The sequence below is a fragment of the Mustela erminea genome, chromosome 1 (assembly GCF_009829155.1).
Source record: "Mustela erminea isolate mMusErm1 chromosome 1, mMusErm1.Pri, whole genome shotgun sequence".
In the NCBI taxonomy this organism is placed as follows: Eukaryota; Metazoa; Chordata; class Mammalia; order Carnivora; family Mustelidae; genus Mustela; species Mustela erminea.
Window position 1 is genome coordinate 217,231,426 of NC_045614.1, and position 23,543 is coordinate 217,254,968.

General features: G+C 58.5%; 1 protein-coding gene across 6 annotated transcripts in view; it reads left to right on the plus strand.

Moving 5' to 3' along the window:
- The window catches only part of SLC37A1 (solute carrier family 37 member 1), a 70,033-nt gene extending 46,660 nt beyond the window's left edge, over positions 1–23,373 (plus strand). For all 6 annotated transcript variants that reach the window (XM_032356069.1, XM_032356096.1, XM_032356087.1 and 3 more), the window contains 10 exons: positions 4,708–4,839; positions 7,161–7,251; positions 9,295–9,357; positions 9,900–9,985; positions 10,901–10,949; positions 12,093–12,166; positions 14,641–14,719; positions 18,921–19,018; positions 22,019–22,083; positions 22,492–23,373. In XM_032356069.1, the coding sequence (XP_032211960.1) occupies positions 4,708–4,839; positions 7,161–7,251; positions 9,295–9,357; positions 9,900–9,985; positions 10,901–10,949; positions 12,093–12,166; positions 14,641–14,719; positions 18,921–19,018; positions 22,019–22,083; positions 22,492–22,507 (753 nt within the window). In that variant the 3' untranslated portion in view covers positions 22,508–23,373. The remainder of the gene's footprint in view (positions 1–4,707; positions 4,840–7,160; positions 7,252–9,294; positions 9,358–9,899; positions 9,986–10,900; positions 10,950–12,092; positions 12,167–14,640; positions 14,720–18,920; positions 19,019–22,018; positions 22,084–22,491) is intronic.
- Positions 23,374–23,543: the final 170 nt, after the last annotated feature.

Consider the following 23,543-nt stretch of genomic DNA (forward strand, 5'->3'; position numbering starts at 1 on the left):
ATAAATGTACCAAATGGGCTTCTTAATTTTTTTTTTTTCTTTACTGCCTACAGAAACTTATTTGTGGTGGTTGAAATAACAGGAAAGAGAAAAATGATGTCTTGTACCTCTTGGTTCTTGGAATTTAGGGAAATTCAACTGGAGTGCTCTAATCTCTCTACTCAATGCTCAGTGTGCATTTTAAAAAGTTGGGTGTCTTAGTTTGGGCTGTTGTAACAAGAATACCATAGACTGTGCGATGTAAACAACACACATGTCCTTCTGGAGGCGGGAAGTCCCACATCTAGGCGCGGGCGGGTCTGGGGTCTGGCAAGGCCCACTTCCCGGCCGGCCGCCTTCTCCGGGATACTCGAGAGAGCCCAGGGGGACACAAACTCTGGGGGCCTCTTCTTACAAGGCACGGACCCTGTCCTGAGGGCTCTGCCCACCACAGTGGGGCTCGGGGTTCCACTCAGGAGCTTCGGAGGGACACAAGTACCGGATACACGGCGTCAGGTGTTAATCGATGTCTGACGGCTGTAAGTCCTGCTCGTTACTGAAGACTGACTTCTCCGTGAGGCAAGCCCCCAGGCCCCATGTTGCAGCGCTGTAATGACCAGTAAAGCCGGACGCATCTTCCGGTGTCACTTCCCTCTGCCCTTTCCTGCTCCTGCTGCCAAAGCTTGTTAACTAACGTGTCACCGAGGGGCCCGGGCAGGCCTTGTTTCTCCGGGTCTGGCTATACCACGGGCCGACCCTGTCGTGCCCACGACCACACAGATTTTGGTCCCTTGTCTTTTACATGGCAGGAAGGGCTAAGGCGCTGGAGGGGGCTGGACCAAGAGGATCACCAGCCAGGATGCCCCCCAAGCTTGACTGGACACCCTGGTGTCCCCTTTCCCAGAATGCCCCGGCTCAGATCCCCTGGGCTCGGAGTTACGCGTCACCCACCCCCTCATCACCGCCACTCTGTGCCGGGCGGGACGCTGACTGCCTTCCTGGCGGCTTGTGTGAGGAAAGGGGCCAGTGCGGAAGCAAGGACGAGCGAAGAGGGAGGGGGAGCCAGGAGGACCCTCTTCCGTCCTTCGGGTCCTTACAGTTGCCTCGTGGTGGTCGAGATTTGTCACCTTGTAGTCACGTGCCGTTGCCCAGCCTTGGCTTCTCCGAGGAGCCTTCTGATCGGCTGTGGCTCATCGGACACTTCTGAGCGTCGAGTGGGTGTCTCAGTGCTAAAGGTGCCTTCCACGTGGCACGCCAGTGGGAGCCACGAGTCTGGGGGATGCCCTCCCGGCACAGTGTGGCTGCGGGCCCCTCCGGGCACGGCGTGGGCTTCTCACGTGAACATCAGCGTGTTATTACACTCTTCTCCCCCCGCTGTGTGCATGTCTCCATGTGTGTCTGTTTCTGTCTCAGGGAGCCCTGTTGCTCTCTGATTCCGAAGCCTAGGAGTGGGGCTCCCTGGCTGAAGAGGCCCCGCCCGCTGTCTAGGGTGCCACAAGGTCCGTGAGACCCTGCAGGGCCCTTGGTGCGCAGCTTCCCGTGTCCTGGTCGGCTCAGGGGGTCTCTGGCTCTGTAAAGAGGCAACTCTGTGCCCCTGGTTTAGTTTGGAAAGCCCACTGTGACTTCCCAGTTCCCCTCTGTGCCCTCCAGACACGCAGAGGACTGGAATTTGGTAGCAGGGGCCTTTCCAGCAAAGGCCGAGCTTGCTTAGATAAAGACCAGAAGTGCTGGATCTGGGGCTTTCCACCAGCCCGGCGAGTGGCCCAGAAGTGCTTTCCAGAACCGGGAAGGGGCAGGTGGGTCTCAGCATGCAGTGCCTGCTCCAGGCTAGAGGCGCTCTTCTGTTAACTGGGCAGGAGCTCTTCACTGTCTGTCCTCTGTGTGTCCAGTTGCATGCCGTCCCCTGGAGAGCCTGCTTAGTGTTCATGAGCACCTGTCCTAGCCTGAAACCACAGAAACCCCAGAGGAGAGCGCCGGCAGTAGCATCTCTGCCCTCGGGCCTGGCAGCGTCTTTGGAGATATGTCTCCTGAGGCAAGGGAAATAAAACCAGAAATCAAGTGTTGGGATCTCTCAAAATAAGCTTCTGCACAGTGAAGGAAACAACCAAACAGGAGAAGAGACTCGCAAATGACAAATCTGATAAAGGGTGAGTCTGCAAAACCCGTGAAGAACTTAGCTCAACACCACAAAACATACAGTCCTATCGAGAACAGGCAGAAGACATGAACGGACATTTCTCCAAAGAAGACACCCACACAGCCAACAGACACACTCTCGTCATCAGGGAAATGCAAATCCAGACCACCTGAGAGCCCACCTCGCACCCGCCAGGATGACGAAAATCGACAACACGAGAAACGACAGGTGCCGGCGAGGATGCGGAGAAAGGGGAGCCTCGCGCACTGCCGGGAATGCGGGCTGGCGCGGCCGCTCTGGGAAACGGTGTGGAGGGTCCTCAGAGAGTTAAAAATCGAATGACCCTGGGACCCAGCGAGGCACTTCTAGGTATTTACCCAAAAAATACGAAAACACTACTTCAAAGGTTACAGGCCCCCCGTGTTTACAGCAGCTTTATCTACGGTAGCCAAGATGCGGAAGCAGCCAAGTGTCCACGGACTGATGGGTGGGGAAGGGAGAAGTAAGGGGTGTGTGTGTGCGCGCGCGCGCGTGTGTGTGTGTGTAGGAATATTACTCAGCCATAAAAAGAATGAAATTTCCCTGTTTACCCCAACATGGATGGAGCTAGAGAGTATTATGCTGAGCAAAATAGAGAAAGACCAATACCGTATGACCTCACTCCTGCGGAATTAGAAGAGCAAAGGGGGAGGAAAAGGCAAACCAGGAAACAGATTCTTAACTCTGGAGAACACACGGATGGGCCCCGGAGGGGAGGTCGACCGGGCGATGGGGGAAGAGGGTAGGGATGGAGGAGCGCCCCGTGGTGGTGAGCACCGGGGTCGCGTGGCGGTGACGAACCACTGTGTTGTACACGGAAACTGTAGGCAACTGTACGGGAATTAACATTAAAAAGTACCTTGTTGAAATAGTATCGTAACTGTTGACAGCTACACATGGTACCAACTGGACTGGAAGTAATGAATCTGGAAGTGGTTCTTCCTGTAATTGGTCTGGAAGTTTTTTCCTATGGTTCATACATGTCCTAATTTAGACTCTTCATTCATTTGCAAGTTTGCTAGAATAACATCTTTTATTCAGTGACGCAATCTAGTAAGATTTGTAGAATCTCATGGGTGTGGGGACAGTACTCATGAAGCCAGTGAAACCACACATTGTTGACTGGTTTCTGTGGATCATGATTCATACCTTAAAATTCTTCAAAACAAAACGAAACCTGTCCTGCAATTTCAGCCTTGACCGCACACCAGACTGACCTGGAGCCTGTCCCCCGAGAGGGCTGTGACCGGCCCGGGGTGTGGCCAGAGCGCCAGGCTCCCTCCCAGCCCCCGAGGTGGCCGTGTTTCACTGTGATTCACAACCGTCGGTTTGGTCTCCTGAGCGGAACCGCTAACAGCGGCATTCTAGAGAGAGAAGTTTCTTTACTGCAGACTCCGATCCTAGTTCTCTGTTTCCGTGTGCTGGTACGGAGTTGTCGTTAGGAGGGTGGGCTGTCCCACTGGGTCATGTCATCCTCACCCAGAAACACCCGCTCATATGCTTAAATGTGAGTGTGTCCCCATCACCGGGCCGCATCGTGGTCGGACGCCGGCTTCTCGGTGTTGGGGACTTTGGGTCGCCTTGTGTCCAGTATGCCAATTTCTGCTCCTCCGTGGAAGGGAAGTGTAAATATCGCGAGAGGACCATGACAACGCATTATCTCTTTCTTCTTTCCTAATTTAAGTACAACTTGAAACTTACCTAGGTTGTAGTGAGATAAATACAGTAAAACTGCTTGACTTTGTAGAAAGCGTGAGATGCACAGAAACATTTCTTTGTAAGTCTTGGACCTTCACGAAGAACATCTTTAGATCTTCCCAGCTCTGACTTGACCCCCAGCCCCGAACTGGGGAGCGCCGTTCTTTAACGAAGGCAAACTTTGCCCTCCAGGACTGTCCAGGATTGGAACTCACAGAATATTGGACGTGCTTTATGAATTGTAAAATAATGTTATTTCTGGTCACAGGTGTCCTTTGTGAACTCCTTAGTAAATACAGGGCCATGTAAAGAATTTATTGACCTTTCCCCTAATTCTGTCATTCCGTGATAACTGTTGTCAATTTGGAATCCAGCTGCTTTTTTCCCCTATAATTAGATAGATCCCTCTAGTTACCTAGACACGTAATAGGCATATACTGAATTTTTTTTAAGATCATAATGAAAAATGAAGTTTTGACTTTTATTATTTAATGGGACATAAACGTTAAAATCTCACCAGCTTTTTCCTTCCTTTCTTCCGTCCTCCCCAACCGTAAAGAGATGTGTCCTTTACATGGACGCCCTTGACCAACGTTCATTTTATGGTGTTTTCCCAACTTTCAAATGGTCTTTCACAAATAGAGTCCTGCATTGCTGGGTGCAAGGATTTTGCGTGCTTTTAGTTGTTCCCCGGAGACACACGGGCGCTCGGACCGTAAGGCAAAGACGCAGCCCCGCAGGCCCCACGACCTAGAGGAACAGCGTCCTGCTCAGGACTGGCATTGCTCAGCCAGGTGCGTGCCCTGCTGACAGCTTTTCTTCTCTCTTTCCTTCCCGATGGGATTCGCCTCCAGGACCCTGAGCTGCAGTGCCTGCTGCCGTCCGACGGGAAGCACCCCGTCCATCAGAGCCACGTCGTGGTCCTCCCAGGCGACGGCGGGGGCAGCATGGCCGCCATCAGCTTCACCGGGGCCTTGAGGATCCCGGTGAGTACACGCCCGGGAGGCGTTTCAGGAAGGGGCATGTGTGCCTACGGTTGACGATCAAGCTTAGCAACAGAAATCCATGGTCACATAACCCGTGAACTCTCGGGCATCAACCCGAGGTTGCCAGCAGGCAGTCACGGGGCTGAGTGAGGCCGCACAGTGTGTTTGCCTCACACTAAGCTTTCAGTTTTTCAAAATCATTGCCTCTGTGTAGAAGTCACTCGTTTCACAAACAGGGCTTCCCCTCTCCACTTGGGAAACCAGTCGGTCTGGCTCCAGCAAGCCCCTCGTCCCGTGGCCCAGCCCCTCGCCAGTGCTCCCTCCCTGGCCCATGAAGAGCCTGAGTGTCTAGCCTTGTGGGGGGGCACGTCCCTGAGTCCTGCTGTGGGGGTGTGGGTGAGCCCACTCGATTTTCTTTATAAAGGGCTTTTAAAAAGGAGAGCAGAGCTGGTGCGTTGCAGCCACACGCGCTAAGGGAAGAAATAAGGGATGGGGGTGCAGAGCCAAGGGAAGAGACAGAAGCCCCCGGACACAGGCGCCGATGGTGCTGGGACTCTGCTCTGGTCCGTCGTTTAAAGATCAGGTGCTGGTCCTGCTGAGGCTGGCTCCAGGCTGGTGTGTGGTCAGGGCGTGAAGGGGGTCCAGGGAGAGGCTTTTCCGCCCAGGGCGTGGAGCTGTGGTGAGATCTCTTGTTGCTTTGGGTTTTTCTTGTCTGAAATCCATGGGCTCCTTCAGCAGAGCATGTGGGGGACCCACAAAGGACACGTGGAAAATGTGTCTAACATGGTGAGCCACGGCAGGCGATGAAGGCAGAGCCGAGGGCAGAAGCATGCAGAGGGGGAGATTGCGGACACTGCCCAGGTCAGAGAGGATATCCAGACCCGTGCGGTGGCCAGGCGTGTGGACCGCGCCTAGAAACATCTGGACTCCCGCCCCAGGGTGTGACAGGCAGAGGAGTTCCTGCAGAATTCACACACAGACGAGACAACCTCGCCGGCGCGGCCCTCGGCAAGGAGGGGCTGAGGGAGCACGAGCCCAGAGGCCCCTCAGCGACCGGGTGAGGCAGGAAGCATGAACGGTGCGTTCAGAGAACGTGTGCTTGAGAACAGAAAGTCCTGGCAGCACCAGACGACGCTGGGCGGCTGGCCAGCGGGCAGCGTGGAAGACCAGGCCGGGGCTCCCACAGCCACTGAGAATGTGGGTCGGCTGCTTCTAAATAGAAAGTCGCCTTTCACATGTGATGGTTAGTAGCAACTAGTAACTTGCCCGGCGGGGCCTTCCTGTGTGGCTGCTCGGCCAGGGTCAGGGCAGAAGGAGGCACTGTGGCCCGCTCCGGCCAGACGTGCCGGGTGTCCCAGGCAAGTGTGTCACCCACGCTGAGCCTCCATCTCCTCCGTCTGCAATGGGGCTCAGGGCCTGGCGTTATACTTAATGTTCCGAGGATTAAACGAAGCCACTCAGGGCAGTACTGAGGCCACACAGGGCACGTGGTCCACGCCATCAGCCCCGCACACATCCTCGGACGGGGCTTGCCACTGCAAAGCACAAACTCAGGTAATTTCACAATCACAGAGACTGAGATCCATGTTCTCGGCCTGGTTTGGTCCCTGTGCGCACACGTGACACCTTAGCGTCACCCCGTGTCTCACCCTGACCTCCCGGAGACATCTGGAACACGTGTCGCGATGCCACGCCTTCCCAAGAGTAGAGCTCAAGCAGAGCACAGACAGGACTCTCACAGCAGCCGTCAGACTGTGGGCCCTGGGGTCCTCGCTCAGACCCACATTTCTCTTCCCAGTGTCTTCCCCGAGCCCCCACTTCGCCGGGTGCAGGTGCCGGCAGGCATGCGCGCTGTGACCGGTGGGAAGCCCTGTCCTGTGTGTGTCGGCCGCTGCGTCGTTTGCAGGGGTTTCCAGCAAAAGGAGGAAGAGCGTGCACCTGGCCCTTCCAGGCACGCTCTTGGAGGACTCCTTCAACAGCTGAGTTTCCAGAGCGATGTGGTATAGGAATCAGGTCAACACATGCTTTCATGGACTCTGATCTGACGTCAAGAAATTGGGTCTCAATCTGCAAAGACAGGGGTGGCCAGAGTGGCCATGGGTGGGTCCTCCACCCAACAGCCCTGGCCGCCGCCACCCCAGTCCTCGGGTGGGACCCAGTCCCGAGGATGCCGGCTCCCCTCTCCCGGCAGCGTCGGCAGGTGCCCCACCAGACAGAGATGGCGGCTGTTTTTACAGGAATGAAGGAACTAGAATTGTGTTGCTTGTTTCCACAAACCTGCTGTGTATGCTTGGGGTGAAGACCGGCTCTCTCCGTTTCAGGGTGTGATCGAGTTCTCTCTGTGCTTGCTGTTCGCGAAGTTGGTCAGCTATACGTTCCTCTTCTGGCTTCCTCTGTACATCACAAACGTGGGTGAGTATCCATTGCTGGAAACACCGATGCTACGTTCCTGCCGTGGCTGTGATCCGGACGTTCTTTTAGCTCTGATTTCTAGAGTCTCGTGAGACATACTGTTGATCAAACAGTGTGGTTAGTAGAAAAGTAGAGGCCAGAAGAGAATTCGGATACAGAAGCCATAATAACCTTGATGGGGCTTAAGGGGCCCCCTCTTCCATCCCAGCTGTGGCTGCTGGTGCCGTGGGGCCCTTCTATCTGGGGCAGCCCGCATTTCAATCTAGGCTACACCCAACGTCAGGTCACACCCTCCCACATGCAGGGGAGGCCCCCGGGAGCGGAGATAATAAATGCTGAGTCACCTGACCTGGAAATTGCTCCTTGGAGAGGAGCTCTAGTTCTGGGGACAGCTGGCAGCCTGAGTCCGGCCGCAGCTGAAGCTGCAGATAGGTCAGAGGCACCAGCCTGTGGGCTCCGTGCGCCCCTGTGCCGTGTGCGACCACAGAGGGAAGTCAGGAGGGCCATCGGCAGGGAGGGCCCTGGAGCCTCCGGGCCAGGAGCTGTGGGTTGCTGGGAGAAAGGAAAGAAAGCAGGGCCCCCTGGGAATGTGGGCTCTGGGAAGGTGACAGCGAGGGGAGATCTGGAACGTGGGGCTTCGCAGAGCACAAAACCACTGACGGGGAGGAAGCCCTTCCTCCGCCCTGTGGTCCTTCTGGCCGGACTTAGAATCAAATGCCACGCGACAGGTGCCCGGAGAAAGTCCCAGTTGAGAGCGCGTGTATCAGACATCCTCGCCGACGGGGCGTTGAGACAGGCCACACGGAGCTTACGTGGGCGCAGGAGCGGCGTTGGGTCTGGGGGCCCAGGGGGCGAACGCGCACTGGCAGGCGGGTGAGAGGAGAGGTGTGGGAGACCCCCTTACGCAGATCAGTTCCTGAAGTAAAGGGGCGTCCTGGGTAGTAGCTCCCAGCGGCGGCTGTGGGGGAGGCAGAGGGCTTTTCCTGAATCTGTTGGGTTTTAATTACTTTAACTCAGAATAAATTTTTTCAGATACTTATTGATTGATTTAGAGAGAATGCAGGATTGGAGGAGGGAGGGGAGAACCTCAGCAGCCCCCGCACTGAGCTCAGAGCCTGGCACGGGGCTCGATCTCACAACTCCTGAGTCACCACCTGAGCCGAAATCAAGAGTCACACACTTAACCAGCTGAGCCACCAGGCGCCCCTTTAACTCAAAATGATCGTCATGCCAAAGTGGCCCGTGTGGGGGCAGCCTGCCCTGGGCCCCAGCACCGCGGATTCCCGACGGTTGTGAGGACCAGCAGGGGTGGCCGTGGGCCCGAGGCAGGAGGGCTGGGTTTCCCGGGGACGACAGTTGAGGCGGTAAGGGGACCGCCCACGTGAGGGGGCCGGTAAGGAGCTGCTCCCTGTTGGGTGACTCCACGAGGGCAGGCAAGCTCGTGCAGTGTAGACAGGCGCCCCGCCTTCTTTCTTCCCTTGTTCCCTGTGACTGTGGAAGGGGTGACGCGTTCAGGACTCGAGTCAGACGTTGCTGGCTTTTCCAGACCCAGTGATTAAAAAAGCCAAGTCCCTTACATGTGGCACTGAGGACACCAGGAAAGGCTGGGCTCCATCCCAGCTGCTTTCCCCGCCCCTTCCGCTACTCGGGCCAACCTGAGCCCTCCGGGAAGCCCCGCGTGGCTTCCTCCGCTGCTGTACATGGAGCTCCAGTCCCTCCAGACCTGAAGCCTCCGGGTCAGCCGGCCGGTGCCCGCGGCACTCCTGCCGCATGGCTCTTACCGCCTTCTCTGCTGCGTCCCATGCTACGGCCGCCCCTGGGGGACACCAAACCAGAGGGGATGGTAGTCGGGCTGAGCCAGGCGACTCCTCAGTTCTTGGTAAAGAGCAGCGCTCATCTTTTCTGCGAGTCTACCGACGTGGCGGGCTGCGGGGTCAACTCCCAGCTGCTCTCGGTGTGAGTCACCCTGGGGACACCAGAGGGTGCCACGTGGGGTCTTCCTTGGCTGTGACTTGCTCACAAGGACATGTGTCATTTTCTCAGATCACCTGGATGCCCGACAAGCCGGGGAGCTCTCCACCCTGTTTGATGTGGGCGGGATCTTTGGTGAGTCCCTCCTGCCCTCTTGTCCTTGGCCGCAAACTTGGGGGGCAGTAAGTGAACGTCTGGGCCCGTGTTCTCTCTGAGCTGACTTACTGTCGGGAGGAACGTGTGTTCCCCAAAACGTCGCATCACCCAAGTGGACGTATGGCCTTCCCTCTGGGGGACGGTCCCCTGTCCCGCATCTGACTCAGAGCCCGGAGTGGTGCTCCCTGGGGAGCAGGGGCCCTCCTCTAGGTAGGCGGCCGCAGGGGTATTAGTGCCGTCACGGTGAAGGGGCTTCGCGGCCAGCCTGGACCCAGACCCCAGACTTGCCTTCTGTCTCCCTGGAAGATGCCCCCAGGTCGCCCCCGTCTGCCCACAACCGCACGGGGCCTGTTCACTGGGACGGCCCCCTGCTAACGGTGAACGTGGCCGGGGACGTGGCCAGGGACATGGAGGAGGATATGATTCCCTTATTGCTTCTGTCTTGTACCCTCTGTGTCCTCTCGAGGGGCTCTTGCCCTGGGGACCCGGGCCGCTCCGGGCCTCACCTCTCTGTGTTGCAGGTGGGATCTTGGCAGGTGTGATCTCAGACCGACTAGAGAAAAGGGCGTCCACCTGTGGCCTGATGCTGCTGCTGGCGGCCCCGACGGTGAGCCTGGGCCCCCCCACCGCACCCCTGACCTGCCTGGGCCCCAAGTCTCCAGAAGCAGCCACCCTCCCCACCCAGCAAACACTGTCACGTCCTGCCCAGACTCAGCCTCATTCGTGGCTCATGGTTTCTAGATACAGACTCTAGCCTCCGAACCTCTTAGCACGCCCATGGGCCTGCCGGGCTCCCTCCCCCGGGTGCCTCCCGTGTCCCCTGCAAGTGGCCGGCCCAGCTCTTCATTCATCCCTGGCTCCCTGGGGGGCGCTCCTCCCCGCCCCTCTCCTCCCCACAGGCTCCGGCTCAGCCTCTGCGATGCCCCACCTCCCTGCCCCTGCCCCACCGTCATGCTGCATTCTGCTTTTCATGCATTGGGTGGCACACGACCCTGGGCAGGTGACCTTCCCTCTCAGGGCCTGTTGCCTCGTCTGAAAAATGAGGGTGCGGTAGCACCCCGTCCCAGAGGCAGTGCGAGGGTTTCTAAATCAGCACCGTTTTCCAGTCGTGTTGATTCAGGAATAATCCTGTCACCCATCAACTTGCTCTGTAAGCGTCTGCGCGTCTGCCACTCTGCCAGGCCGCGTCCCCAGGACAAGGCCCAGCTTGGGGCCTGGGACCCTGACCCTCACAGGTCCTCCGATGGCCTTTACTGGGGAAATACGTGTGGCCCCCGCCACAGGACCCCTTCAGCGCTGCCGCTTTTCGGGGGGCAGGGGACCGTGTGAGGAGGGGACGGCCACATGGAGCCCAGGGAGCTGAGAGCGGGAGGCGCCGTCGGAGCCCACGCAGGGGCCGATCCTGGGGACTCCCGCAGGCTGCCCGAGAGTCCCTGCCTGGCTTTTTAGACAGATGGGCTCCGGGGCGGTGTTCGGCCGCCTCTGGTAACCCGCAGTTCCCCTGTGTTCCTGCCCTTGCCAGCTCTACACGTTCTCCACCATCAGCAAAATGGGCCTGGAAGCCACTGTCGGTGAGTCCGTGCGGCTCTTCTCCTTGCGCAGTCGGGTTCCGTCCGTGCAGCTCGCGGAGACAAAGCGGACAGCACGGAGGCACTTGGCTGGGCCGGCTGGAGCGCTGGTGTGGCCACAGCAGGCCCGTGTCCCTCTCCGGGCGGGACACCTGCTCCCAGGGGGAGGCCTGTCCGTCTGCAGGTCAGAGCGCTGCCGAGGGAGAGCAGAGGCCGCTGCTCCGGGGCCGCCGGGAGCCCCCCAGAAGGCGGCAGGCAGGGCCGCGGCAGCCCGAGGCCTGTCCCCCATGCGGGCGGGAGCGGGCCGGAGCCGGGCAGGGCCCAGCCTCCCAGCTGGCTTCCGTCAGCGGCCGTTCTGGGAGCAGTGCCGGCCGCGGAGGGGCTCTTCTTAGCTTCCCTCCAGTGACGCCTCTGACAGCTGCTAAGTATTTCTTCTGTCGTAGCAAGCTGGCAGCGGGGACTGGAAAGGAAGCAGCCTGTGCGTGATCCCGTTAGAAGTCTCCAGAAGGCAGGTCGCTGACGCGTGGGACCGTGGGATCCCCATGATCCACTGGTCCAGCGGCTTCTGCCTACAGTGTGAACCAGACGCTTGAGAAAATGAGCCTGGGGGGTGGCATAGAACGCGTGTGTTCAGAAACGATCATGTTATCCTGCCCTCAGGAACTCAGCTGCTCTGGGTCTCCGGGTTCCCCTCAGGGACTGCCACCAGTGACTGTGGGCGCTTAGAGAGAGAGAGGGCCCTTTTCGCTGCGGAGAAGGCCGTGGCTGGGGTTGGCACAGTGCCGGCACCAAAGATAGGGAGCCCTGGCACGCCCAGGGCATGGTCATGCTTTGGACACCAGGGTTCTGCTAGCTCCTGGGGGGTCCCCAGCGGTCCCTGCTGAGGGTCGAGGACGCAGGAGGACCAGGTCCTCCGGCACAGCCAGGAGCCTTTGGGGGGCATGAGAGGACTTGCAGACCTCCGTGGGCGGGTTTGATGGCAGATGCCCACCACGCTTCCCAGCATCCGCCTGCCTGCCTTCCACTCAGGCCAGCCCTGCGCCTGACCCTGGGCTGCTCACCCCAGGGCAGCTGAGGCTGGGGAGGCTCTCCCAGAGGGCACTGCTCTGCTCCTAAATGCCTCCTCTGGTTTCTGGTTTCCCACAGCCATGCTGCTCCTGAGCGGGGCCCTGGTCAGCGGGCCGTACGCCCTGATCACGACCGCCGTCTCCGCCGACCTGGTGAGTGGCCCCATGGCTGAGCACAGAGCGGACGCAGGAGCCCGTCCCTGCTGTCGTCCTTGGCAGAGACGGTCACTCTCAGTAAAACCGTGTCTTGATAGAAGCAGCTTTCCTCTGGGAAGGAGTCGGTGCTCCTAAGTCTCTTCCGAAGCAAATGCAGGGAGATGCTGCCCCCGGTCCGTCCCAGCAGAGCTGAGGGGGCTCGTTTGAGGCCCGAGGTCAGAATCCAGCTCGCTGCCCCCTCCTCTGTGCTGCCCTTGCTTAACCCGGGGGCTGGTGACCCTGCGCCCTGGAGCCCGGCCGCGGGGCCCCAGATCAGAGACCCAGTGGGGTCGGCTCCCCCTTCACCCAGCCACCGCTGTGCCTGGCCGGCCCTCTGCTGGTCTGCCCTGGGATCCAGAGGAACTACCGTGCCCCCTCCTCCCAGAGGAAGAGGGTGCTGACAAGGTGACCTAGGACTAGCGATCAGGAGAGCCCGGCCCCCGTGCTCTGGGACCCCGTGGAGGCAGGGCCACCGTCATCCGCCTGACAGGAGGGACGTTTCAGGCAGTCGTCAGATGCCCCACCTTTAGGGAACACCACACCAAGACACAAAATGTCCTTTAAAAAGTCGTTTCCCTAAATAAACGGGAGAAAAGAAACAAATGTCCCATAGAGAAGACTTTACTGGGTGCCCTGTTCTCAGGGAGGGGGGCACGCCTCGCTGTCCTTAGGTGTGGGCTGCACACAGCGACTTCCTCCCAGCGCAGGGGGAACCGTGTAGCTATGGGGAGACCTGGCAGACCCTCCCCCCTGCCAGGGGACCAAGGTCAGTGCTGGCAGTGACAGGGTGTGATAGTCTGCGCCCTGGGCATGTGCCATGAAGGTGGCACCTCCCCTCTGTGGCCTCCGTCCCCAGACCCACCACCCAGCATCCCTGCAGAGGGGCATCCCGCTCGCGACGGCATCCGAGAGAGGGCAAGCGTCAGACGCCGTCAGGAGGCGTGCTGGCGGAACGTCGTGTGGTGTCCCGGACAGAAGGACGTAAAGTAACCATTAGCTAAAAGCCCGCCTATTAGGGGATCCTGGCACATGGGTGTCGGGACCTTCGCTGCAGCAGCTGGGGCGCGGGAAAGTGGGTACAGGACACGTACTCCCCGTGTGCGATCTGGGCCACAGGTCCGCACACCAAGACTGCTCTAAGAGGAAAAGCTCATTTAAATTCATAAGCAGGTCCCCAGAGCTGGTTTGTCGTCAGGTGGGCAGGACGGCCGGCCTCCTCGGGCATCTGGCCTGGCATCCCCCCCCCCATCAGGCCTCCGAGGCCCCGGAACTTCACTAACCCCCGCCCCAGGGACGCACCTCTCTCAAGTCCTTCTAGAATCAGACCCCGAACTTCCCGGCCACTCGCTCATTCTCCTACTTGGCAACCCAGGCGGCTGCGGACCCCACACCTGCCCCCACCCCTCCTCCAAGGCCAGGCATCTGCCCGACACTGTGCCCTGCTCAGCGGCTCCTGCCCCGTCCTCCCCGCCCGAGACAAGCTGAGGCCCTGCTGTGCCAGGTCAGCAGAGAGAAGCAGAGGAGGGGCACAGGGGAGTCCAGCAGCAGGCCCCCCTTTGTGCTGAGGGTATACCCATGCTCCTGCCTGCACAGGGCACAGAACATTCTGGAAGGGTCCACACCAGACCACTAACAGTCGTCTGCCCCATGGGATCAGAGGACAGAAGAGGGACTCCCAACTCCAGAAAATGTGGATTACAGCTGGTTATCGGTTCATGGATGTGCTTTATTTTGTATACGTCTGTGGACACACACACAAGCACCTGTAGTCACTGTCTCGGGTTTATGTGTGTAGTTCAGGCATCTGGGCACCATTTCTCCCGATTAATTTTTCTTCCTTTATCGTCCTCAGTGTGTGCTTCTTTCTCCCGTCTCTTTGTCTTGCTTTCTGAAAACCAGAGCTCCTGTGGGTCTGTCATTTAGGATTTGGTGACTCCCCACATTGGCTTCTTGGGTCCTGCCTGCCTCCCCACCCTCCTGGGCATTTGCTGAGAACTGGGTGGGCGTTTAGGTGGTACAGAGCCGTCCGGCACATGTCACAGAAAGCCCCTCGCAGGAACGGGGAAGTGGGCGTTAACGCTGGCGTAGCTCAGGGCAGGGACGAGTGGCGTCCGTGGGTCTGTCTTCCCCACTGGCTGGTGGGCGGTGCTGAGTAAATATTTGCTTAAGGAAAAATTCTGAGAGTTCTTTCAACCAGAATATGTTTGGACAGGATGTCTGATGAGGTTTTACTGTTGAAAACCCTTAAACTTCGTGTACCTTTCCAAAGTAAGTTGGAATAGAGTAGAGTTTAAATTTTCTGACGGAAAAACACCCCATGTTTTAAACGGCTTTGCCAAGTTGTTCAGGCAAATTGCTGTAAGAAGGTGCGGGCTCGTTTCTCGCTGAGGCTGCTGGGATGTGCCTCACGTTTGCTGTCCCCTCTCTCCTAGGGCACGCACAAAAGTCTCAAGGGAAACTCGCACGCCCTCGCCACTGTGACCGCCATCATCGACGGGACCGGCTCTGTAGGTGCGTGGGTGTTTTTAGCTCTAAGAGTTCATCATGGTCATGGGGAACCACACTGTCCACCCTGTCACATCCCGATTAACCAGATGCCAAGGATTCCAGATGTTTTGGTAATATTAGGGTGGGCTGGCCTTTTTTTTTTAACTGCATAAAACACTGTTTACACTATTGTTACAATGCTTATTCGAAAAGAAAGACGATTATTGGGGCACCTGGCTGGCTCCATCGGTAGAACATGCCACTTTTGATCTCAGGGTTGTGAGTTCAAGTCCAACACTGGGCATAAACTTTACTTTAAAAACAAATAAAATTCAAAAAAAGAGATTATTTCTCAAGAATCAGAGATTATTTTTAGTTTGATGGTATCATCGTGCTAGTAAAAGTATCTTTTTTTGTCTACAAATGAGTGGAACACCATAATCTAAAAACGCAGAGGTTGATATGGGATTTGGGCATCAGAATCTTATAAATGGCGCAGTCCCGAAGAAAGAGCGGCGAGACACGGCGGTTCTCTGCAGACACGGGGAATGAAGACGTCAGCAAAGACTTACAGGAGGTCCCCTTTCTTGGCTGATTGGACAGAGGAACTTATTTCAAAATTTAATCCCAATACACAATACGCGTATAAAATCTAACTTGGCAAAACGGGAAATATCTCTCTGGTCATAAATGTGCTCACATGCACTCGATAATTTACTAATCATTTTTATGAATGGAAAAATACAGAGTCACTTAAAGTTCAGTTAGTGTTTCAGCAGAGTTGCCAATTCACGTTAATAATTTATGATAAAAACCAGCCGAGGGAAATTTGGTGAATGCCGTTGCCGCAGAGTTCAGATAATTGTTATCGACAAGTTTAGATAATGAAAAAAGGAGCTCCTAACAGTTGTTACTGTGAAAACCCGATGTTTGCTAGGACCTAACCATGGCACGCACACGGACGGTAGGAGTGCGCGGCATGCGGAGGACCGTGGCGGGGGGGAGAGGACAGGGTCCCCGTGTCCGGCCTTGACAAACATGAACAGATCCGAAGTGTGCGCGGACCTGGGGGCCGCGGGCGTGGAGGCGTGTGCCCGCGGGTCTCTGGCTGCAGAGGGAGGACGGGCCCGGCACTGGCTGCGGGTACTTTCCCTCCGTGTGACAGAAGCATGCTCAGGTTTTCACTGAAGTCAGCCGCTGGCAAAGGGGGCTGCGGGCTGCTGGTCCCTGTTTATCCCTCCCATTCAAGATGGACAGAATCTGAACCCAGTACAAACGGCAGGAACACTCACAGGTCGCCAGGCGTACAAGAGTCCGGTGTTACCAGCCTTGTTAGGGTTCTTATTTTTTTTTTTTTTTTTTTTTTTTAAAGAGGCTCGTTTTTGTCTAAGATTCACTTATTTATTTATTAGAGAGCGTGGTGGGGGGCAGAGGGAGAAGCAGACTCCCCGCTGAGCTGAACTGAGCCCAGTGTGGGGCTCGAACCCATGACCCATGAGATCATGACCTGAGCCCTAACCAAGAGTCGGACACTCTCGGATTTTCTCTTGGCGGCGCCCACCGCCCTGTGTGTAGCTGGATGGAGACAGCCGCCGTCCCGCCTGGACGCCCACTGCTGTCGCACCGACGCGGATCCTCAAGTCCTTCCTGCCTCCAGTGTTGGCGGCCCCTCCTCTGCTCTTTCGGGGCACACGTTTCCCCACTGCTGTCTGTTTTCAATTCTTGGAAAACTGATTCATCAGAGGTTAACCTTCTTGGGTTAATCCTTCCTTTTTTTTTTCTTTTTTCCTTCTCTCCCGTCTTTTTCTCTTTTCTCTGCTTTCAGAGCTGTTCTTGACTTGACTTTCCAACCTCGTCTTAGGTTGCCGTAATGTTAACATCCATCAGCGTTTTTCTGCCCTTTTCGTGCGTCCCATTTTCTGTGGGGCTTTTTTTCCAGTTTTATACCTTTATTTGACAATCAGTGATTAGTTCTCATTCCACACATTTTGAAGATTTTGGAGGTTTTGATAGATAACTGACATAGCTTTCTCGAGAATCATCTCGTTATACTTCCTGGACAGCCGCACACGGACACAGTGTGGAACGTTCCTTATCCCTTTGACCAGACAGCGTAGTTGAGCTGGTGTCAGTGCACACCTCTGGAGTTCCCGTCTCCTTCCCGGCAAATTTCCAGATCTTTCTGTGTGCCGAGGGGCATGCGTCTCAGAACCCACTCTGTGGACGTGCTTGTGAACGTTGACGGTGTGTTCTCTGATCACTGTGCCGTTGAAGGCAGGACGGCCCTGGGCACCACCCTTCTCTGTGGGAGCCACTGTGCGGCGTTGGAAGGGAGAGCATGGGTGCTGTGGGGGAGGGAGAGCCTAGCACCCCGTTCTTGGACGCAGCATGCGTTAGACTGAATCGTGTGATTGCTGATACTGGTTTTCAGGTATAAACGTGAGACTATCGTGTGATTCGACTTAATTTTCTATCCATTTTCTGAGGGTGTTACGGTGTCCGGAGCATTTCAGCCTCCGCAGTTTGCTCGTTTCCTCCCAGTTGCCCTCCTCCCTGCTGGTCTGGGGCTTTCCTCAGACCCAGACGAATCCGGCCGGCCCTCCACAGGTTCGTATCTAAGACCGAGCCACCACGCGCTTCCTAGAAGCCCTTTGTGCGTGGGATGGCATCAGCCGCTGGTCTTCACGGCCGCGGGATCCGACCGGAGTCTGGAGGAGGAGAGCCCGGTGCCCGCTGGGGTGTGGGCCTTGGGACAGCACTGCCATCGTTGGGGGGGGGGGCTGCTTGGTGGAGGTGCTGGCCTTCCCTGCGTTCCCTGACTCAGTCGCTCCCCCCCCAATCCCCGAGCCCAGGGCCTCTGCTCACAGTCGGAGGGGCTGTTCTCCTGTGAAGCGGCGGGGCCGCCCCTGGAGTGACGCTGACCGAGGAAAGCCGGGGTCAGGAGAGTGGAGGGGCGTGGCCAGTCTTTCCTCATGAAAGAGTCGCACCACAGCCCCCTTCCCTCGCTCCCACCCTCCCCTGCCTCCCGTGTGTGGACAGGCCTGGCTACGAGCAAGGAGTCCTCAGGCCGTCTCCCTCCGAGCAAGGAGACCGGAGCCCGTGTCCTTGTCGTGCCCTTGAAAGTCCGTCCTCCAGGGACGGTGCCGTCTCCCATCCGCCGTCTCTCTGTGGCTCGTAATTTGTTAAATTCATTTGTGGCATATGTTGGTGTTGGGACGTGTAGAAATGAGCACAGGGGAGCGATCCACCGTGTTTGCCGGAAGCTTCTCTGAGACTTAACACACACGCGATCTTCTCAGGTAAGAAAGTAGTAAGCGCTGTCTGTAAACACGTGGAACAACATTAGTGCACGCGAAGTGGGAAGGACCCCGTACTCCTGCCTCTCGGGGTCAGGTGTCAGGATAACTTTGTGCTTCTTACCGGGCCGAAACGGTGACGCAGCCTGTGCACGGGTCGTAATCTACTCCCGTCGCTTTTCGGACGGGAAATACCTGAACTGCTGCCGCGTTCTTGGGCACCTTCAGGCGTTTTGAGGACTATTTGCTTTCTTTCATTTTTAAGTCTCTCAAAAATCATTTTGACATGATGTTAGACTTACGTAGAAGTTGTGGAAGTGATGCGGAGAATTCCGGTATCCTGCGCCTGCCTCATCGCCTCTCCCACGCGCGCCTTTGTAACACGCGCACGCGTGAGAACATACACACGCGGGTTTGCCCGGACCGCTGGGGGCAGACGACAGACACGCCCTCCGTCAACCAGGCTGTGTGTTCGGTGTGCGTTCCCTGAAGAGGGAGAGCCCCGGGCGGTGCGCCCCGCTCCCTGCTGTCGGAGTGAGGACGTCCGCACGGGCGCGGCGGCCGCACCTTGCTCCTGCCCCGTTGCAGTGACCACTGCGTGTGTGCGCGTCGGTCAGACGTCGTGCACCCGATGCGGGGCTCTTCCGTAGTTTTCCTTTGAGATTGTTGGACCAAGAGAATGAACGTTTTAGGGTCAATACGAATTTTCAGGTTTGTTTCCAGAGACCGGTGCCAGCCACACCCCACCGTGCGGGGCCCTGGAGGGCTTTCCACCCGCCCAGCCTGAGAGGGAGAAGGAGCTGCTTCTACCGCGTTTCTCATTCACAGAGGGGGAGGTGTTGAGCACCGCGCTGTGTGCACACGGGGCCTGGGTACGCCTTCCGGAGTCTTCCTCACATGGCTCATGTGTGTCTGTTTGCCCCTCCCAGGAGCAGCCCTGGGCCCTCTGCTGGCCGGGCTCCTGTCCCCGTCCGGGTGGAACAACGTGTTCTACATGCTGATGTTCGCCGACGCCTGCGCCTTACTGGTGAGTCTCTCTGGTTGTCGACCGCACGCTGGGGACGCTTCTCCAGGGGAGCTGCGAGCCTCGGGGACGCTTGGCCTGCGCTCATGATGTGAGGCCTGCCTCTGCGTGGTCGGAGCACACGTCCTGCTGTGCAGCTTCGGGCGGGACGGTAGGAGGCAGAGAGCAGGGGCACCCTGGCGCAGGGCCCACGGTGTCGTCTGCCAGCTGTTGTGTAGCTTCTCCGGTGGCTAGACGGGCATCAAATGGCACCCGAGACAGGACTGTCAAGGGGACCAGAGGAGGTGGCAGGCCGTGACCCACCTCCCGCACGGCGATCCCCCTTGCCCCAGTGCCCCCGCGTCCAGCAGCCCCGTACGGAAGGTGCCCGACTCCCAACACCCAGAGGGTGGGAAAGAAGAGCGGAGGCTGCGGGGAGAGGCTCCGAGACTCGGGCTGCTGTGGGTCAGACAGGACCCGGCCCGAGTCACCGGTGTGCGGCCCGAGTCACCGGTGTGCAGCGCGCCCCCGCGGTGGCTGGTGGGCGGAGTCCATGCCCGGAAGCAAGTTGGGGATTTGGAAATCTCAGCTCCCTCGATCACACGAAGGCGCGGATTTTAACTCCAGGGCTCCCGGTTTCAGACAGAATCCAGTGCCACAGTTCAACTCGGGGCCTGTTGGGTTTGAAGACGCAGCTTCTCAGAGTGTTTGTTCCATGTTGGTGCCTGAGGGTGTGGCCACGTCAGCGTCCCCAGATCATTTCAGCTCGGTGGCGGTGAGACTCCACCAGGGAGGGCTGTTCAAGGACTGGAAACTCCTTCGCCAATGCTGGGAGCACATCCGTCCCTTCTAGCCGCCCAGCAGCCCAAGGAGAGGCAGGGTGTCCACAGGGCCCACGGCATCGAGACAGCATAGACAAGTATCGAGGCCCTGGCTGGAGCCACAGGCGAGTCGCGCACTCAGGAATGGGGGGACTGCTGCTTGTGTCCCGGGGGAGAGGACAGGAGGTGTCGGGCTGGGCTCCAGCGGGCGGCTCACCGGCAACACGGGCACGTGGGTCCAAGAAGACGAGGGCCAGACGGACGTACAGTAAGCAGGCGAGACGCCACGAGAGCTGTCCAGGGAGGAACAGCCCTGGGCACAGACGGCGAGCTCGGCGAGCAGACAGCGCCAAGTCCGGGGGCAGCTTGGACAGCGAGGCAGAGGCTCGGTCGGAGGGAGACCGCGCACAGAATGGAGCGCACACGGGTGGTCTGCTCTGAGCCCCCCGGGCGGGTCTCGAGACTGGGAGGGGCCACGGTTCCAGCCGGGCAGCCCCAGAGCACGCAGACCGACATCTCTCGGCTCCAGAAGGACAGAGACGAGAACGTGAACATACCCGCAGGCGGAAGATAACCGGAGGGAAGCTGGACCGGCCGCGAGACAGCCGTGTCAGGAGACAGGCCGCCCCGCAGCCGGGCCGGCGGTGGGGGGTGGGCGTGAACTCGGGACGCATCGGTCGTGTGTCTGCTGGACCCCGCCCGTCTGAGACCGAGAAGCTCGGCAGCCTGGGCAGGTCAGCCGGCGGGGTCAGATCCGGGCGCCCTGTAGGACCGTCCAGGGCGCGTGACCGTGATGGCCGTGCTGTCACATGTGTGTCTTACACCTGCGGATGCATGTCACGGGGGCTCCAGGAGGCTGGTGTCCCCACAGACACGGCATTTCATCACCTTTGACCTTCGGAGTCGTTGCCCCCATCCGCACTGTTTCGTGTCACACGATGCACCGGTCGTCGTCCTCCTCCTCTGCCCTCCCCTCCCCTCCCCTCCCCTCCCCTCCGTCACCCTCCCCTCCCACCATCCGCGCGTGTGTAACCGGAGGCTCCTCCTCCGCACGTGGGCTTCGGTGGCGCGTGCCGCGGTCCGGTTCCAGCTCCCGCGGAGCAGGGGATGCTGGTGAGCTGGGGGCTCAGGGTCCCAAGTTGCCCAGCAGAAAAGTCACTGTCACCACCTTCCGGTTATTTTCTGCCTGCGGGTATGTTCGCGTACTGAGCGCCCGACGTACTCCCTGCGTTCCCACTCCAAGTGCACGCGCACGCGCACGGCTGGAGGGGCACAGAGAGCAGCCGGCCGTGCTTCTCTGTGGGGGACACACCTGTTCTCTTCAGCCCGATCTCGTGGCATACGAGGGACTTCGAGCTCCTGCTGGAAACGCAAGCCTCGGAGACAAAAGTGTCCCTGCCCCCTAGAGCTCCGACCTGAGCCGGGCCCGGCAGAGCCACGTGGGTTTTCAACCTGTGCTGGGCCTCTCCCAGCCCGCTGTCCCTCTGGGCCCGAGGGCACCAGCCACCTTGGAAGAGGCGGGGACCACCAAAACCAGGCCCTGCACACGGGGCCCTCCTGTGGGGCTGCTGCCGGCGCGCAGGAAGACTAGACCCACAGCCGCCAACAGCAAAGCCAGTTCGCCAGTGTCCGGCTTTGCCATTAGTCCGGCTCTGGAAAGTGACTTGGCCCTGTGAGCAGGAGGGAGCTCGAGGGAACGGTGGCAGGTGACGCAGAGCTGTCCCTGGTTTATTCCCACAGCCGCCCCAGAGGCCGCGGGCGAGGGTCCCACCAGAGCCAGGGGCTCCCCCAGAAGCTTCCCGATAAGATGCGGCTGTTCCAGAGACAGCCTGGCCAGCCTCCCGGTGCCGGGGCCCAGGAGATGTTCACTGGGCTTTCAGGGTCCCCTGCACGGCTCTCTAGTAACCCCCACCCCCAGGTCTCCACTGTCGTGGGTCACTTTGTCTGTCTCCCATTTCTGATTCGGGTATCTTATGATTGGACTCCTTTCGTTTTGAACATTACTTGATCCCAGAAATGTTAGGCTGAGCTCTGTCCTCACAGCCTTAGCTCCAGGAGCGTGGCATCTGTGGGCCTCTGAGTCCTTTCTGTCCTGAAGGAGCCTCAGAGTCCCCACGGCAGCCCGGCTGGTGGCGTGGAGGCCGCCTCTCAGGACGCAGGCTCCCTGCCGCAGTAACCGACTCTTCTCTCTGTTTGGGTGCAGTTCCTGATCCGCCTCATTCACAAGGAGCTGAGCTGCCCGGGGTCTGCGGCCGGGGACCAAGTTCTGTAAGTGCCCCCCGCTCCTGACTTCCCAACGCCAGGTCAGAGGCCGCTCCGGTGAACCCACCCACTGTCCCCGACTGCATGTCTCGTTCACGCTCATTTTTCCCAGTGTTGGGGTGGAAATGACGGTCATCTCTCCCCAAAATCTGGGAAAAACATCAGGGAAATTGCCTTCTTTGTTGTCTTGGAGCTGCAGCTTTGTGACAGAGATAGTCTCGGCTGCGGGTGTCCTGCGCGCGCCCCTGTCTCCCATCCTCTGTCCCCCGGGGCTGCCCCCTCCACGTGGCTTTGAAGACCCCATCAGGAGGGAAAGAAACTGGCTCTGCAGGGTTTGCACGTCCAGCCCAGATGCAGCGTCTGGCCTGTGACCTTCGCCGGCTGTGTCACCAGCTGCCCTTTTATCCTCTTCAGGTTCAAGGAACACTGACCCCTCGAGTCCCCTGGAGGGAGGCTGGGCCTGTCCTTCACACACTGTCCAGGAAACGTTCAAATAAAGGACCCTGTGTTGGAAAGAATGGTTTACCCTTGCCTTTTGCACACACCCCGGAAAAGACACAAAAGCCACCCTGAGAAGTCCGGGTCCTATTCGGGCGAGCCGTGGGACTCGCGACGGCGACTAGGAGGTGCGGGAAGTGCTGTGTCCACGGCGGAGTCTGGGATGCACGGCGGGACAGGCGGGCACTCCGGCAGCTGCTCGGGACTGGTGGGGGTGCTCGGGAGCCGGGGTCTCTCAGGTGTCTCGGTCTGGAATGTAAGAGCGGGTGAGCGCGCGCTGGCGGGGACCCGATCCCGCAGCAGGTGCCCGAATGCAGCCAGCGCGGGGCCCAGCCTCTGAGAGGACGGAGGAAACCGACACCAAGACGGAACTCAGAGCCGCCCCAGCACCCAGAGGACTGTCGCAGCACCTCCTCCTGCTCTGCGGGCCCGAGCTCTAGCCGGCGGGAAGCGAGCAGCCGTGAAGCCATCCAGAGGCCCCGGGAGTGCGGCCGGGACACCCGGACACATCTGGGGTCCGCGCTCCGAGGCTGCCGCGGCTGCTGTCCCCGCAGGTCTCGGGGATGACGTGGTTGGGAGGCGGACGGGCACCCAGACACCTGGGACTGTCTCTAGTGTTGTAGCACCAGTGCGGGCTTATTTATTGAGGATGTGCTATGTGTTCTAGAAGTTTTAGAAACATAAATGGCATTTTTTATTTATTAAGACACCTGACTCTCCTCTGGCCACTTGTTTTCCGACTTGTTGCCAGGAAAATACTCATTTGCTCTTTGAAATAAAATAGTCTTTTTTAAAACAGTTCAAGCAGAATGTTGACTGTGTCTGCTCCCGTTTCCACTGTTAACAAAAGAGAACCCCACGTGCTGCGTGTTCTTGTTTTCCGGGGTTGGATACCGTCCCGAGTTCCGCGGCTGGAGGCTGAGGCCGTTTACAGCATCCAGCAAAGCAGGGGCCACCCTGCTCAGGAG